The sequence below is a fragment of the Cetorhinus maximus genome, chromosome 4 (genome assembly GCF_964194155.1).
Source record: "Cetorhinus maximus chromosome 4, sCetMax3.hap1.1, whole genome shotgun sequence".
In the NCBI taxonomy this organism is placed as follows: domain Eukaryota; kingdom Metazoa; phylum Chordata; class Chondrichthyes; order Lamniformes; family Cetorhinidae; genus Cetorhinus; species Cetorhinus maximus.
In genome coordinates this window covers 81,171,770-81,185,273 of record NC_135882.1, presented here as the reverse complement: position 1 = coordinate 81,185,273, position 13,504 = coordinate 81,171,770, and the positions used below count along the sequence as shown (strand labels likewise).

At 43.6% G+C, this 13,504-nt stretch overlaps 1 protein-coding gene across 5 annotated transcripts in view; it reads right to left on the bottom strand.

The window, feature by feature from the left end:
• Positions 1-13,504, bottom strand: part of mybl1 (v-myb avian myeloblastosis viral oncogene homolog-like 1) — a 153,238-nt gene that overhangs the window by 65,050 nt on the left and 74,684 nt on the right. For all 5 annotated transcript variants that reach the window (XM_078540399.1, XM_078540403.1, XM_078540398.1 and 2 more), the window contains one exon: positions 563-808. In XM_078540399.1, the coding sequence (XP_078396525.1) occupies positions 563-808 (246 nt within the window). The remainder of the gene's footprint in view (positions 1-562; positions 809-13,504) is intronic.

The window sequence follows — 13,504 nt, the reverse complement described above, 5'->3', positions numbered from 1 at the left end:
ACCAGCACAAGAGGTCCTGTCACCTTGCAAAACCTCGCTCCTATTGACGAGATTGTCACTGACATAACAGGAAGGCATATAGCAGTAAGCATTGGCAATGATACAATACTGAGCCTTCTCTGGGTTATTATGTCTAATTCAAGATCCGTGATCCTGATCTGTGCTATATGATTGATCCTGGAATATTATGGAAAGAAAGAAAATCCAAGAAAATTCAAGGTAAAGAAAAAGAATCCAATCACAAGAAAATAATCCAGCCGCCAGAAAAGCATTATTGAAAACAAATAAAAATAATGAATAAAAAAACTACTGAAAATACAGAAATTTTAAATAAAGGTTTTGAAGTGGGGACTGTGCCATTTTTACTGCAGGCAAACTACAAATTTACAGATGGAAACAAAAATTTCTACACAAGATAAACAAACTTTGCATAATACATATGGAAATGGTAAATTAAAACAAGTATTAAAAGTGCACAAACCATTGTTAAGTACCATTATTATATGGTAGAGAAATCAATTTCATATTAGGTGACGACAATTATAGGAAGTGACAAACTTACTGCTTCAATTAATTCAAATGTCTTAGCAAAATCAGGAATTGAATGTAGTGTATTGAGGACTGAATTCTCCTCCTGTGCAAGAAAACGGTTGAGGGATGCCTGCTGCACAGGTGTGCTTGTCCCCTGGAGCTGCTCCTTGGTACAAATTTCAGTTGCTTTATCCTCCAGGCTACTCAAGGTACTGGACAAACTTTCATCACCAAAAAAACTTCTTGACCAGCAGGTGAAGTCAGTAGTCTCTTGTGACTAAACAAAACAATTAAACAAAAAGCAGCTTACTCTAAAGTAAATATGTTTGCAATAAAGTTCAGAATTCTATTTTTAAACATAATTATTTATAAGACTTTGCAGAAGCAATTATTTGATCCACCATTGCCAATCCACCAAAATAGTTCCCCATCAAAACAAAATACTCCACATTCCAGAAAGAGGCATCACAATCCAAGTAGATTAATACCTAAATTATGTACTGTTGATAATATTGTTAACCTTGGCAATCCTAAATGATCTTACTTTTTTTTTAAAAAAGTATTTTTGGTTACAAAATATTTAGTTATAAATGATCATTGAAACCACTAAGTAGAATTTAAATAAACAATCTGAATGTTAGACAGTTGAATACAAAAATGTTTTAGCTTCTGAACAGTTGCCTCCATGACATTTAAAATATACTGTTTGTCAGGTCATAATTTTAGACATACCTGCACAAATATTGATAAATAATAATAATGTTATGTAACTCTATAATGTAATCAAAAATTTAAAGACTCAACATTTAACTGAAATTCTAACTATGTAATATGGGTTATGACTACAATTCTAATCAAGTACATTGATTGAAGGTTTCAATTTCCTCAGTCTGAATTGAAAACTAATGTGTGAGGAACACTAAACACACATTTCTGGGCAATCCAACATCATTTTTAAGCAATACACGCTTCACAACAAATCTCCAAATGCAGCTACCAAATGAGAGATAAAATCACCATAAATGTTTGCAAAAGTTGTGCAATATTTTGTGTCATATAGACCAGTATGTTAGACTCCTTAAACAGCATTCCTAGTGATTTCTAGAGTGTTAACCAGCCTCGCCAAGGGTGCAATTGCCAACAGCAGTTTTTCTTGCGTCATCCTTATTTCTATGAATGCGTGAAACATGCAACACTTGACAAATAGTTTTCTTTAGTTTCACATTCAAATTATAACTGAAGGCAGGTGCTTTAAGTGCTTATTTATCTGATTACCAAAAGGCATAGTCAGTTGCTAAAAAATAAACAGTGCACCTGTACTTGTAGTAAATTTAATCTTACCCAAACAATTTTCTATCCAATTATATATGAAAAAAACAAATTTTATGTCCAAATGTAAATTTGATATGTTTTCCCCCAATGGGCTACTTAATTCAGAATTTTGATCATATACTTTGTTTAAACAATCTTTACCACTACCAGCAAACTGCATGTGACTATGACAAAGGTAAACTAACCTTCCTCATCCTTCTCTGCTTGCCTGCAGCCTTTGACATGGTTGACCACACCATACTCCTCCAATGACGCTCACCCAGCTAGTTGGGATGCACTTGCCTGGTTCCATTCTTATCTAGTTGTAGTCAGAATATCACCTGCAATGGCTTTTCTTCCCGCTTTCACATCATTAGCGCTGGTGTACCCCAAAGGTCTATCCTTGGCCCCCTCCAATTTCTTATCTACATGCTGCTTCTCAGCAACACCATCTGAAAACACAAGCTTTCACATGTACATAGACGACATTCACTACCAACACTGTGGCTAAATTATCACTCTTTCCCCAGCACCCAATACTGGACGAGCAGACATTTCCTCCAACTAAATATTGGGAGGACTGAAGCCATTGCCTTCAGTCCCCGCTATACTCAATTCCTTAGCCACTGATGCCATTCCTTTATCTGGCCTGAGGTTGTTCACAATGTTGGTGCCATATTTAACCCAAAGGTGAGCTTCAGAAGAGCAGGATATAAGAAATAGAAGCAGAAGGCCATTACGCCCCTTGAACTTGCTCTTCCATTCAATAAGATCATTGTTGATCGGATTGAGGCCTTAACTCCACTTTCCCGCCTGCCTCCCAGTAACACTCAACTCCCTTGCTGGACAGAAATCCGTCCAACTCAGCCTTGAATATATATATTCCAATCACATATGCACACCATCATTAAGACCAGCTATTTCCTCCTCCATAACACTGCCTGTCTTCACCCTGCCTCTGATCATTGCTGCTGAAACCTTCACCCTTGCTTAATTACCGCTTGACTTGATTATTCCCACAAGCTCCTTCCATGTTCTATCCTATGAGATCATTCAAAACTTTGCTGCCTGTAGCCTTACTTACACCAAGTCCTGTTCACTTTAAAAAAAAATTCATTAATGAGATGTGGGAAAATAGGTGGGAAGGCAGGTGGTGAGGATGACACAAGGAGTCTACAGAGGGATATAGACAGGTTAAGTGAGTGGGCAAAAAAGTGGCAGATGGAATATAATGTGGGAACATTGAGGTTATGCATTTTGGCAGGAAGAACAGGGGAGCTGAATATTATTTACATGGAGAAAGACTGCAGAAGGCTGCAGCACAGAGGGATTTGGGAGTCCTAGTGCATGAATCCCAAAAAAGGAAACATACAAGTTCAGCAGGTAAAAGGGAAGGCAAATGGAATGTTGCCCTTTATTTCAAAGGGAATGGAGTATAAGAAAAGGGAAGTCTTGCTAAAACTATACATTGCACTAGTTAGACCACACCTAGAATACTGTGAACAGTTTTGGTTCCCTTATCTAAGGAAAGATATAATGGCATTGGAGGCAGTCCAGAGAAGGTTCACCAGGCTGATCCTGGGTATGGAGGGATTTTCTTATGTGGAGAGGTTGAGCCTGTACTCATTGGAGTTTAGAAGAATGAGAGGTGACCTTATTGAAACATACAAGATTCTCAGGGGCCTTGAAAGGATAGATGCCAAGAGGTTGTTTCTCCTTGTGGGAGAGTCTAGGACCTAGGACCAGAGGGCATAATCTCAGAGTAAAAGGGGTGCCCATTTAAAACAGGGATGAAGAGGAGTTTTCTCTCTGAGGGTTGTCAATCTGTGAAATTATTTACCGCAGAGGGCTGTAGAGGCTGGGTTGTTAAGTATATTCAAGGTTGAGATAGGACAGATTTTTAATCAGTAAGGGAATCAAGGGTTATGGGAAAAGGCAGGAAAGTGGAGTTGAGGATTATCAGATCAGCCATGATCTCATTGTATGGCGGAGTGGGCTCGATGGGCCGAATGGCCTACTTCTGCTCCTACATCTTATGGTCGCTGCTGGCTAGGCCAGAATTTATTGCAGATTCTTAATTGCATTTGAGATGGTGGTAGTGAGCTGCCTTCTTAAAATGCTAAAGTCCATGTGCTGTAGGTACACCCACAGTGCTGTTAAGGAGGGAGTTCCAGGTTTTTGACCCAGCAACAGTGAAGGAACAGCAATATATTTCCAAGTCAAGATGCTGAGTGTCTTGGAGAGGATCTTCCAGGTGGTGGGGTTCCCAGGTGTCTGCTACCCTTGTCCTTCTACGTGGTGGTGGTTGTGGGATTGGTCGGTGCTATTTAAGGAGCCATGATGAGTTCCTGCAGCGCATCTTGTAGATGATACACACTGTTCATCAGTGGTAGAGGGAGTGAATGTTTGACCATGGGGTGCCAATCAAGCAGGCTGCTTTGTCTTAAATGGTGTCAAGCTTCTTGAGTTCTGTTCAAGCTGCATTCATCCAGGCGAGTGGAAAGTACTCCATCACACTCCTGACTTATGCCTTGTAGGTAGTGGACAGACTTTGGGAGTCAGGAGTTACTTGTCGCAGGATTCCTAGCCCTTGACTTGCTCTTGTAGCCACAGTATTTATATGGCTAGTCCAGTTCAGTTTCTGGCCAATGGTAACCCCCAGGACGTTGATAGTGGGGGAATTCAGTGATGGTAATGCCATTGAACGTCAAGGGACGATGGTTAGATTCTCTCTTGTTGGAGATGGTCATTCCCTGGTACTTGTGTAGCACGAATGTTAGTTGCCACTTGTCAGCCCAAGCCTCGATATTGTCCAGGTCTTGCTGCATTTGGATATGGACTGCTTCAGTATTTGAGAAATTGCTAATGGTGCCGAACATTGCAATCACTTCTGACCTTATGATGGGAGGAAGGTTATTGATGAAGCAGCTGAAGGTGGTTGGACCTAGGATGCTTATCAACCCTGTGCTTGCTGACCTAAAATGTCTCCCAATCAAGCAATACCTTGCTTTTAAAATTGTCATTGTTTTCAATCCCGCCATGGATTCACCCCTCCATATCATTGTAATCTCCTCTAGCACCCCCAACCCTCTTGGATATAGTCACTTGGTAGTACAGAGCTCGAGTATTGCTGAGAAAAAAATATGCTGTTGAAGCTTTTTGTCTTGCACTCATCAGGACAGATGCAAGTATGCCAAATTTCAAAGGGAACAACAATTTATACTACATGAGAAAAAGGGTGCTGACTGGTTGGCAAGTTGGCTCTGATTGCTCAAGATGTTGCCACAACAAAAGCACCAGGGAGCCATCGTCCCTCATGCCTTTATTTATTCAAAAAAGGTGTCAAGTAAGCACTCGATGACAAAAATCAAAGCTGACACCCTCAGTGCAATATTGAGGGTGCTGCACTATTGGAGGTGTCACCTTTCGAATGAGACGATAAATCAAGGCCCCATCTGCCTGCTCTGGTAGATGTAAAAGATCCCATGGCACTATAATCGAAGAACAGCTGTGGAGTTATCCCCAGTATCATGGCCAATATTTATTTCTCAATCAAGACCACAAAAAGAGATTATCTGGTCATTACCACATGCTGTTTATGGAAGTTTTATGCGCACAAATTGGATGCCACATTTCTCACCTTACAACAGTGACTACACTTCAAAAAGTACTTCATTGGCTGTAAAGTGGTTTGAGACATCCAGTGGTCAGGAAAGGTGTAATATGAATGGAAGTCTTTCTTGCTTTGCAATTAAATCTGCCTCACTACACGCTCAGGCAGAGCATTCCAAATCCTAACCAATTGCATAAAAAGTTTTCCTCTTGCTGCCGTTGATTCTTCTGTCAATCAGCTTAAATCGATGTCCTCTGATTCTCGATCCTCCTGCCAATGGAAACAGTTTCTTCCTATCTACTCTGTCTAGGTCCCTTATGATTTTGAAAACCTCTATCAAGTCTCCTCTCAGCCTTTCCTTCTCTCAGGAAAACAACTGCAGCTTCTCTAAGCAATCCAAATAACTGAAGTTCCTCATCCCTGAAGCCATTCTAATAAACCTTTTCTGCACCCTAATGCCTTCAGATCCTTTTCAAGGCACGCTACCTAAAATCTTACGCAGTACTCTGTTGAGGCCAAACCAATGTTTAATAAATGTTCATCATAATTTCCTTGCATTTGTACTCCATGCCTTTTTTTTTATAAGCCCAGAATCCCATGTGCACTTTTAACCACTTTCTCAACCTGCCCAGACCACCTTCAACGATTTGTGTGTATGTACCTGCAGCCGCTTTACGTTCATTTATTTCATTGCTGAAAAAAGAGACATGTCAAAGCTTTTCACCTTGCACTCATCAGGACTCTTTGCAAGACTACCAATATAAGGGGGAAATAACAATTTATACTGTAGGAGAAGAGAGTGTGCCGGTTGGTTGTCAAGTAGACTCTGACTCTGAGTTGGTAAATGGACTCGGGGCAATGCCTTGATCAATCAGGGTCAAGCTGCCTGGTTTAAATTTCAAAACAATGCTTGGCAGTTAATTGTCAGTCACCACCACTGGTGCATTCTTCATGGCAACACCTCTACAAGGGTCCACTTCCCAACCAATCAGCACTCTCTTCGCATACAGTATAAATTGTTTTCTCTTTATATTGGTATTCTCTCAAAAAGTGTCCTGATGAGTGCAAGAAGAAAATCTTCGACATCTCTTTTTTCAGCAACACTCAAGTTCCGAAACCAAATGACCATTGATTTTATATTGCCTCTCCTCGTTCTTCATACCAAAATGTATCACTTCACATTTCTCAGCATTAAATTTCATCTGCCATGCATCCCCCAACCTATGTCCTCGAAGTCCATTGCTATCCTCCTCATAGTTCACAATACTTCCAAGTTTTGTCTCATCTGCAAATTTTGAAATTGTGCCCTGTACACCAAGGTCATTAATAAAGCTCAAGAAAAGCAATGGTCCTAGTGGCAACCCCTAGGAATACCCACTGTATGCCTTCCTCCACTTGTCACTTGTTCCTTGTTGCTTAACCAACTTTACTTCCATGCTGCCACTATCCCTTTTATTCCATGGAATTCAACTTTGCTGTCAAACATGTTATGTGGCACTTCATGAAACATCTTTTGGAAGTCCATATGACAACATCAAGCGCATTATCCTCATCAACCCTCTGTGACCTCATCAAAAAGCTCAAAGTTGGTTAAACATGATATTTCCTTAACAAATCTGTGTCGACGTTCCTCAATTAATCCATGCTTGCCCAAGTGACTCTTAACTTTGTCCCAGATTACCATTTCTAAGAGCTTTCCCACCACCATGTTTAAACTAAATGGCCCTTGTTGCTGGATTTATCTTTACATACTTTGCGAACAAAGGTGTAACATTGATAAATCTTCAGTCCTCTAACACCATCCCTGTATCCAAGGATGATTGGAAGACTATGGCCGGTGCCTCCGCAATTTCCTTCCTTACTTCCCTCAGCATCCCTGGATGCACCTCATCCAGTCCTGGTGACTTATTAACTTTAAGTATAGCCAGCTTCATCAGTTTTTAGCTCAACTCATATCTCAACTACTTCCTCTTTCACTGATTTTGGCAGCACCTGCTTCCATGGTAAAAATCAGATGCCTCCATGTTTAAATTGCCTTTTTTGTCTGTAAATCGCCCCACCCTTCCTTATATTACTTTTAAATATTTATGTGCCTACAGAAGACTTTTAGATTTTGTTTTATATTAGCTGCCAGTCTCATATTGTCTCTTTACTTCTCAATACTTTTTTCACTTCCCCTCTTAACATCCTATATTCAACCTGGTTCTTACTTGTATTATCTACTTGACACCTGTCACATGCACACTTTCTCTGGTTCGTCTTACTCTATCTTTTCTGATATTTAGGGAACTCTGGCTTTGGTTGCCCTACTCCCCTTGTGGGAACGTACCTTGGCTGTATCCAAACCATCTCCTCCTCAAAGGCAGCACATGGTTCCATTACAGTCCTGCCTGTTCAATCTTTGATTGCAATTTACCTGAGACAGATCTGTTCTCATCTGAAATTGACCCTCCACCAATTCAGTATTTTTACTCCACGTTGCTCCTTGTCCATTTCCCATAGCTACATGTTATTATGATCACTATTCTCTAAATGTTCCCCCTACTGTCACTTGAGCCACTTAACTCACTGCATTTCCCAGAACCAAATCAAGCCATGCCTCCTTCCTTGTTGGGCTGGACATACTGCTCAAGGGAAAATTCCCCCTTCAAATTAAGTGCCCGACAGCAGATAATTAGATTGGTCTGTTTTATCACTGTGCGCACCTGGCGAACTTCAGTTCATCCACGATTTGGAGGTCCGTAGACGCTGCTTTCACCTTCCTTTACAACCACAGCTGTAAAATATCAGGTGCCTGCAACACAAGCTGCACCAAGGTTGGGCACGGGAGGCAACATCAGCAGGGAATTGTGAAATAGAGGCAGGACAAGGGTGGGGTATTGGGACACAAGATGGGTGGGGTGAGACAGAGGAGGAAACACAAGAGGGGGTGGGGGGGAGGAGGCAGGACTAGAGGGGGTGGGAAGCACAAAAAAAGGGAAGAATGAGACAGGGCAGAACTAGGAGGAGGTGAAAGACTGTTCTGGGGCAAGAGTTATAAGACTGTCCTGGGGTTGAGGCCACGCTGCTAGGGGCAGCTTGAAGAGACTGTCCTGGGGCTGGATGGACCATGTTAGAGGGCTCTGCGTGGCACACGTCTTAGTCCCGGTCTTGGGCAAGGGGAAGACTCTCTCTGCACTAACAGTCATGCACAGTATGGTTTGCAGGGCATGGTCAGTCACCCAGGCAATTTGGGCCTGAGGGTTTGAGTCATGGTACTGTGAGGCAGAGGGCACAGTAACATTCAGGGGAGACACCTAGATCCTGCATGTCGGTGGCTCCCATGGGGAGGTATTCAGTCTCACACTTGAGCTGAGGAGTCCCGAAAAGTAAGTGATCGTGTGGCCTCAAGGAGGAGAGGGGTCAGGTTGACAAACAGCATGAGGACAACAACATTAAAGAGTTTTGGGGGTTTGGGAGTGGGCGTGGTATGAGGAGAACTGAAATATCTACACGTACAATGATGGGGTCAAGGGTAACAGGTGTGGAAGGTTATTTAGGACGCAGCGAGTATAGAGAAGGATGGAAGGAATTTGGTGAGTGATAGAGGGAGGTCAAAAGCTGGTCTCAGGGACAAAGTCAACAGCACCATTTTCGGATTCACCTGAGAATGACGCAGTTTTAAAAATAAGCCAGAGAAAAAAAAGTTTGGGGAAGGGCCTCTGGGCACGTGGGAGGAATTCAGCCAAACATTTTTTGGTCGATTGAAGGGGCACCCTATAAATTTCCTGCTCAAACCATGGAGAGCACAGCTCAGCTGAGTGCTGGATTTGAGGGTCTAATGCACAATGAATGAGCTTGGCTCCTTTACTAATGTTGCACATTTAAGGCAAGAATCCATTAAGTGTAGTTGCTGCAGTGTATATGGCCTTAAGTGGCATCTGATCCTTACAGAGCCATGAGAGAATGGATGTAGGGTCAAATAATCAAGGGCCACAGCTACGTGCAGAAGCAGCATAGACCCTACAAGTCTCAATGTTCCCAGTGTACTGGTCATGGCATTCAAGGCACCATGCTTGTAGTCATGACATAAGTGCAAGGATTCGGCATCGATAGTTATTGTAAAGGCCACTGAAGTGCAGTCACCAGAAGCCTGACTGTGGGTTATACAACATGTGTCATTTAACCCTAAGACTCTCGTTGTGAATGCGCAGTCGCATCTGAGGGGAATGCTCAGCCATCTGTCATCCTCCAGGATGATTTCATCATGCAAGGAGTCGCCTTGGTATGCCATGCACAGACTGATGGCAAGTCAAGGGCGAGAGATTGGATATGCAGACTTGTACATGGAGGGAGACCATTCAAGGGAGCTACCATTGATTGCTCAATTGTATCTGTTTAAAGATGCACAGAGGAGTGGAGAATGCAGGCTGCAAGCAACACTGCCTTGTTGATAGCTATGATTAGAATGAGAAGGGGGGCCCATTGTCGATTGGTACAGCTCAAGGAAGACCATCGCCCTGAGGATCAAGAGCCAGCGAGGCCCAGGAAGTTCCAGATACTGAAGAGGATAGCCAAATCTATGAAGATGTTTGGTGCAACCAAGCGTCTACAGAAGGCAAGAGTTCATACATGGAGATGAGCAAACGACAGTGCTACAGGCACCTTCGCATGTCTGGGGATGTGGTAGCTCACATTTACCACAGTCTTGGTGAGGAACCCACGCCACACGGGCTTGGGAGGGCATCCGATGCCGGTTGCTCTGAAGGTTACCGCCACATTGAACCTTTTTAGCAATTGGATCCTTCCAGGGTTTCACTGGGGATCTTTGCGGAATTTTACAGTCAGAGGCACGCAAATGCATAAGAAAGATGACGGATGCCCCTTTCAGTAAAGCTTACCAGTGCCTGCAGAGCCACATGGATGAAACAAACCAGACTGCCAGAGCTGTGAGATTTGCTGTGATCCCTGGTTCACACAAGTGCAGGGTGCCATCAACTGCATACATGTGGCATTCAGGGATCCCTGGCAGCAGCCTGAGAGATTCATTAACAGGAAAGGTTTTCACTCACTGAACATTCAGCTAATTTATGATCACAGAAAGCAGATCCAGTATGTTTGTGCTAGGTACCCTGGGACCTCTCATGACTCTTACATTTTGAGTCACTCCCAGGTGCCAGAAATATCTGAGGGACCTCAACGCTTAGCGGGATGGTTCCTCAGTGATGAGAGGTACCCCTCTGCCACCACCACCACCACCCCACCCCACCCCCACAACCATGCTCCCAAGAAAACATGGCTCATGCTGCCCATTCATTAGCCACAGAGTGCAACTAAGGAGAGATACAATGCTGCACATTCCGCCACAAGGTCCTAAATAGAGCAAACTATTGGCCTCTTAAAGATGCATTTCTGATGTTTGGACAGGTCAGGCAGAGCTCTGCAATGCTCACCACAGAGAGTGTCACACATCATCATCCATGCACAACCTAGCGCTGCAAAGGTGGGGGGTGGGGGGTATGTGTTGCCAGAGGGAGACATTGAGGAGCTAGATGTCCCCTTGAGCGAGGAGGATTTGGAAGGAGATGACTCTGAGGAGGGCAAGGATTCAGATGAGCCACATGAGGATGGCATTGCATGGGCATGACATAGCAGATGTGTCTGTGACAACTTCATTGCTACAGGATTTCAACAGGAATAAGGTGAAGGCAAGTTTTCACAATCCAAGTTCTCGTCAGGCTTCGATGCAGGGAACGCAACAAAACCTTCATTCTCAGTGTCACCATTTCAGGAAAGGTCATCAATCTCACCATGATCATGGAAGCAGTATAAGTCGCCTTCAACATTAATGATGGGGTCATCCTTAGAAGTCACAGTAGCCTTGGGAACATGTGGCCGCTGTGGAATGTGGTTAGCACTCCACTAGTGCACCTTCTGAGGCAACTACACATAGTGCAGTCCTTACAACCATGGCATCAAGGAGTCAGTGGGCATGGCAGCCTTCAAGCAGCTGAAATGCCATTGCATACATGGATGTACTCTTGCCAGTATGACAGCAGCTTAGCAAGGCAGCAGAAACAGGAAAACCATCAGTCAATGTTTAGCACTTGGCCATCTCAAGAGGGAGCAACATCTGGACAGCAACATCTCTCCAAACACCAGCTCTCATGGATGAATAATGCAGAGGCATCATCTTGCTACTGAGCCTCAATATGCTTTCAAACATCAGGATGCAGTGACCTGTCACTCTACAGTATGCACCCAAAGCTCCTGGTTTTGTTTGCATTCTCCTCACACAGAGTGGCTCAGCAGGACCTCTGTTTGATTATTTACAAACACTTATGACCCTGTATTTGTCTGAAGCTTGCCAAGTCTACATCCTGCATTGCCTTGGGATTTGGAAGAACCATGGCCTAGTCGGTATTGACACAGCAATCAATGACAACTTATTCCCTTCAAAGATTCTCCTGACGACTCAGGGGATGTGCCCAAGCATCACTTTCATAGCATTACAGTCTTCGACATTGTCCCTCTCACAAAGGTCTGTCCCTCTCACAAAGGTCAATCCTTTCTATCTACTCTAAGTTAATAAGTGTACAGTCATGCTATGAATTCCGTATCGAGTTGCGTTTACTGTGCCTTTACAGAAGGATTCTGTAAAGCAACACTAGTCAGCCATTCAGGAGCAAAGTAAGATTTTCATAGGTAAGTAGACAGCTTCATCAGGATGAGCACACATCTCTGACATCACATACTCATTTCCCTCTTGCAGACATTTCTAATGTCACCAAGTAGAACCAACTTCCATTGTTCATGCATTGGGAGAGTGGGAACTCAGAAATGAATAACATTCAATATTAAAAGCAGAGACAAAAACATGCTGCAGGGAGGCATGAAAGCCTAGACTGTTCAATGATGAATACTAGCTTTCTCAAAAACTCACCATCATAAAATAAATGCCATCGCAAAGTACATTTGGGAGAAAAGATTCCAACACTAATCACAACAAATACTTGTTACACCCATAAACTAGAGGCTTCAGTGTGATAGCATCAGGATAATCAATGACTTTGATGAACAATTCTCCTGAGGCCAAATAATGTCTTCCTGAGATCCAAAGGTCACAGGTGTATTGTCCAGCCATCATTCTCACATATGAAGTGCCTTTGTTAATGTCGCAGATATGAAGCTAAAGGCTCACGGTGATGACACTGAGCGAGAGCTAATGCAACCGAGGATCTAGATGGCAGCTCATTTAGGGCGGGGGAGAGGCGGGTACATTTTTGACCCTCGAATGAACATGGGACCTAGCATCACATCAGTTTGCCATTGAATACCCAAGACTTGGAGAGGGATAAAGGCAAAATATATTTACAATAGTGAAGGGTATATATAAATGAACAAACGCCCATGCCATCATTGTGCATTCAAAATTTCTTAAAATTTTCATACTGTACCACTACATTTGGTGCAGCCCCGATATCCGCAGCAGAGATGGAAGGCAGCCTGCTGACCTTTATGCCCTGTTGTCTCAGATGACTTCAGCAGGCATCCTCTGGTGGCCCAAGGTCTGTAGAGCCCCGGCCTGCTAAGGGTCTCTTGATCTGGGGCAGGTGCACCCTCCTCAGCTTGGCTTGCTGGAATTGATGGGGTCACTGGCAGAGGGAATTTAGAGCAGCAGGACACCCTTGGAGTGTCCTGGGTGGATACCCCTGGGATGTCTGGCTAGCACTCCTCCTACCTTTGGGTGTCCTAGGGTCCCTCCTTGATTCCTTGAGAAAGGGCCCCTGAGGGGCGGTCGAGGCACCCAATCCCCCTCTCACCTAGCCACTGCTGGAATGCCCCCATGGCTAGAGCAATGGCGTGCAGGTCCAAGTGCAAATCCGGCAGAAACTGCTGGATTTGGGCCTCCAAGGCAGCCACAACCCTGCCCATGGAAACTTTGATCCGCTCGTTTGATGGCGCCATGGCATCAGACAGGATGTGGCTGGACTTTTCCATTTTTTGTTCCAGTCTGGTTACAGCCTTTGACAACACTGCCTGATGCTCCCATGCCTGTCTCTGCATCTC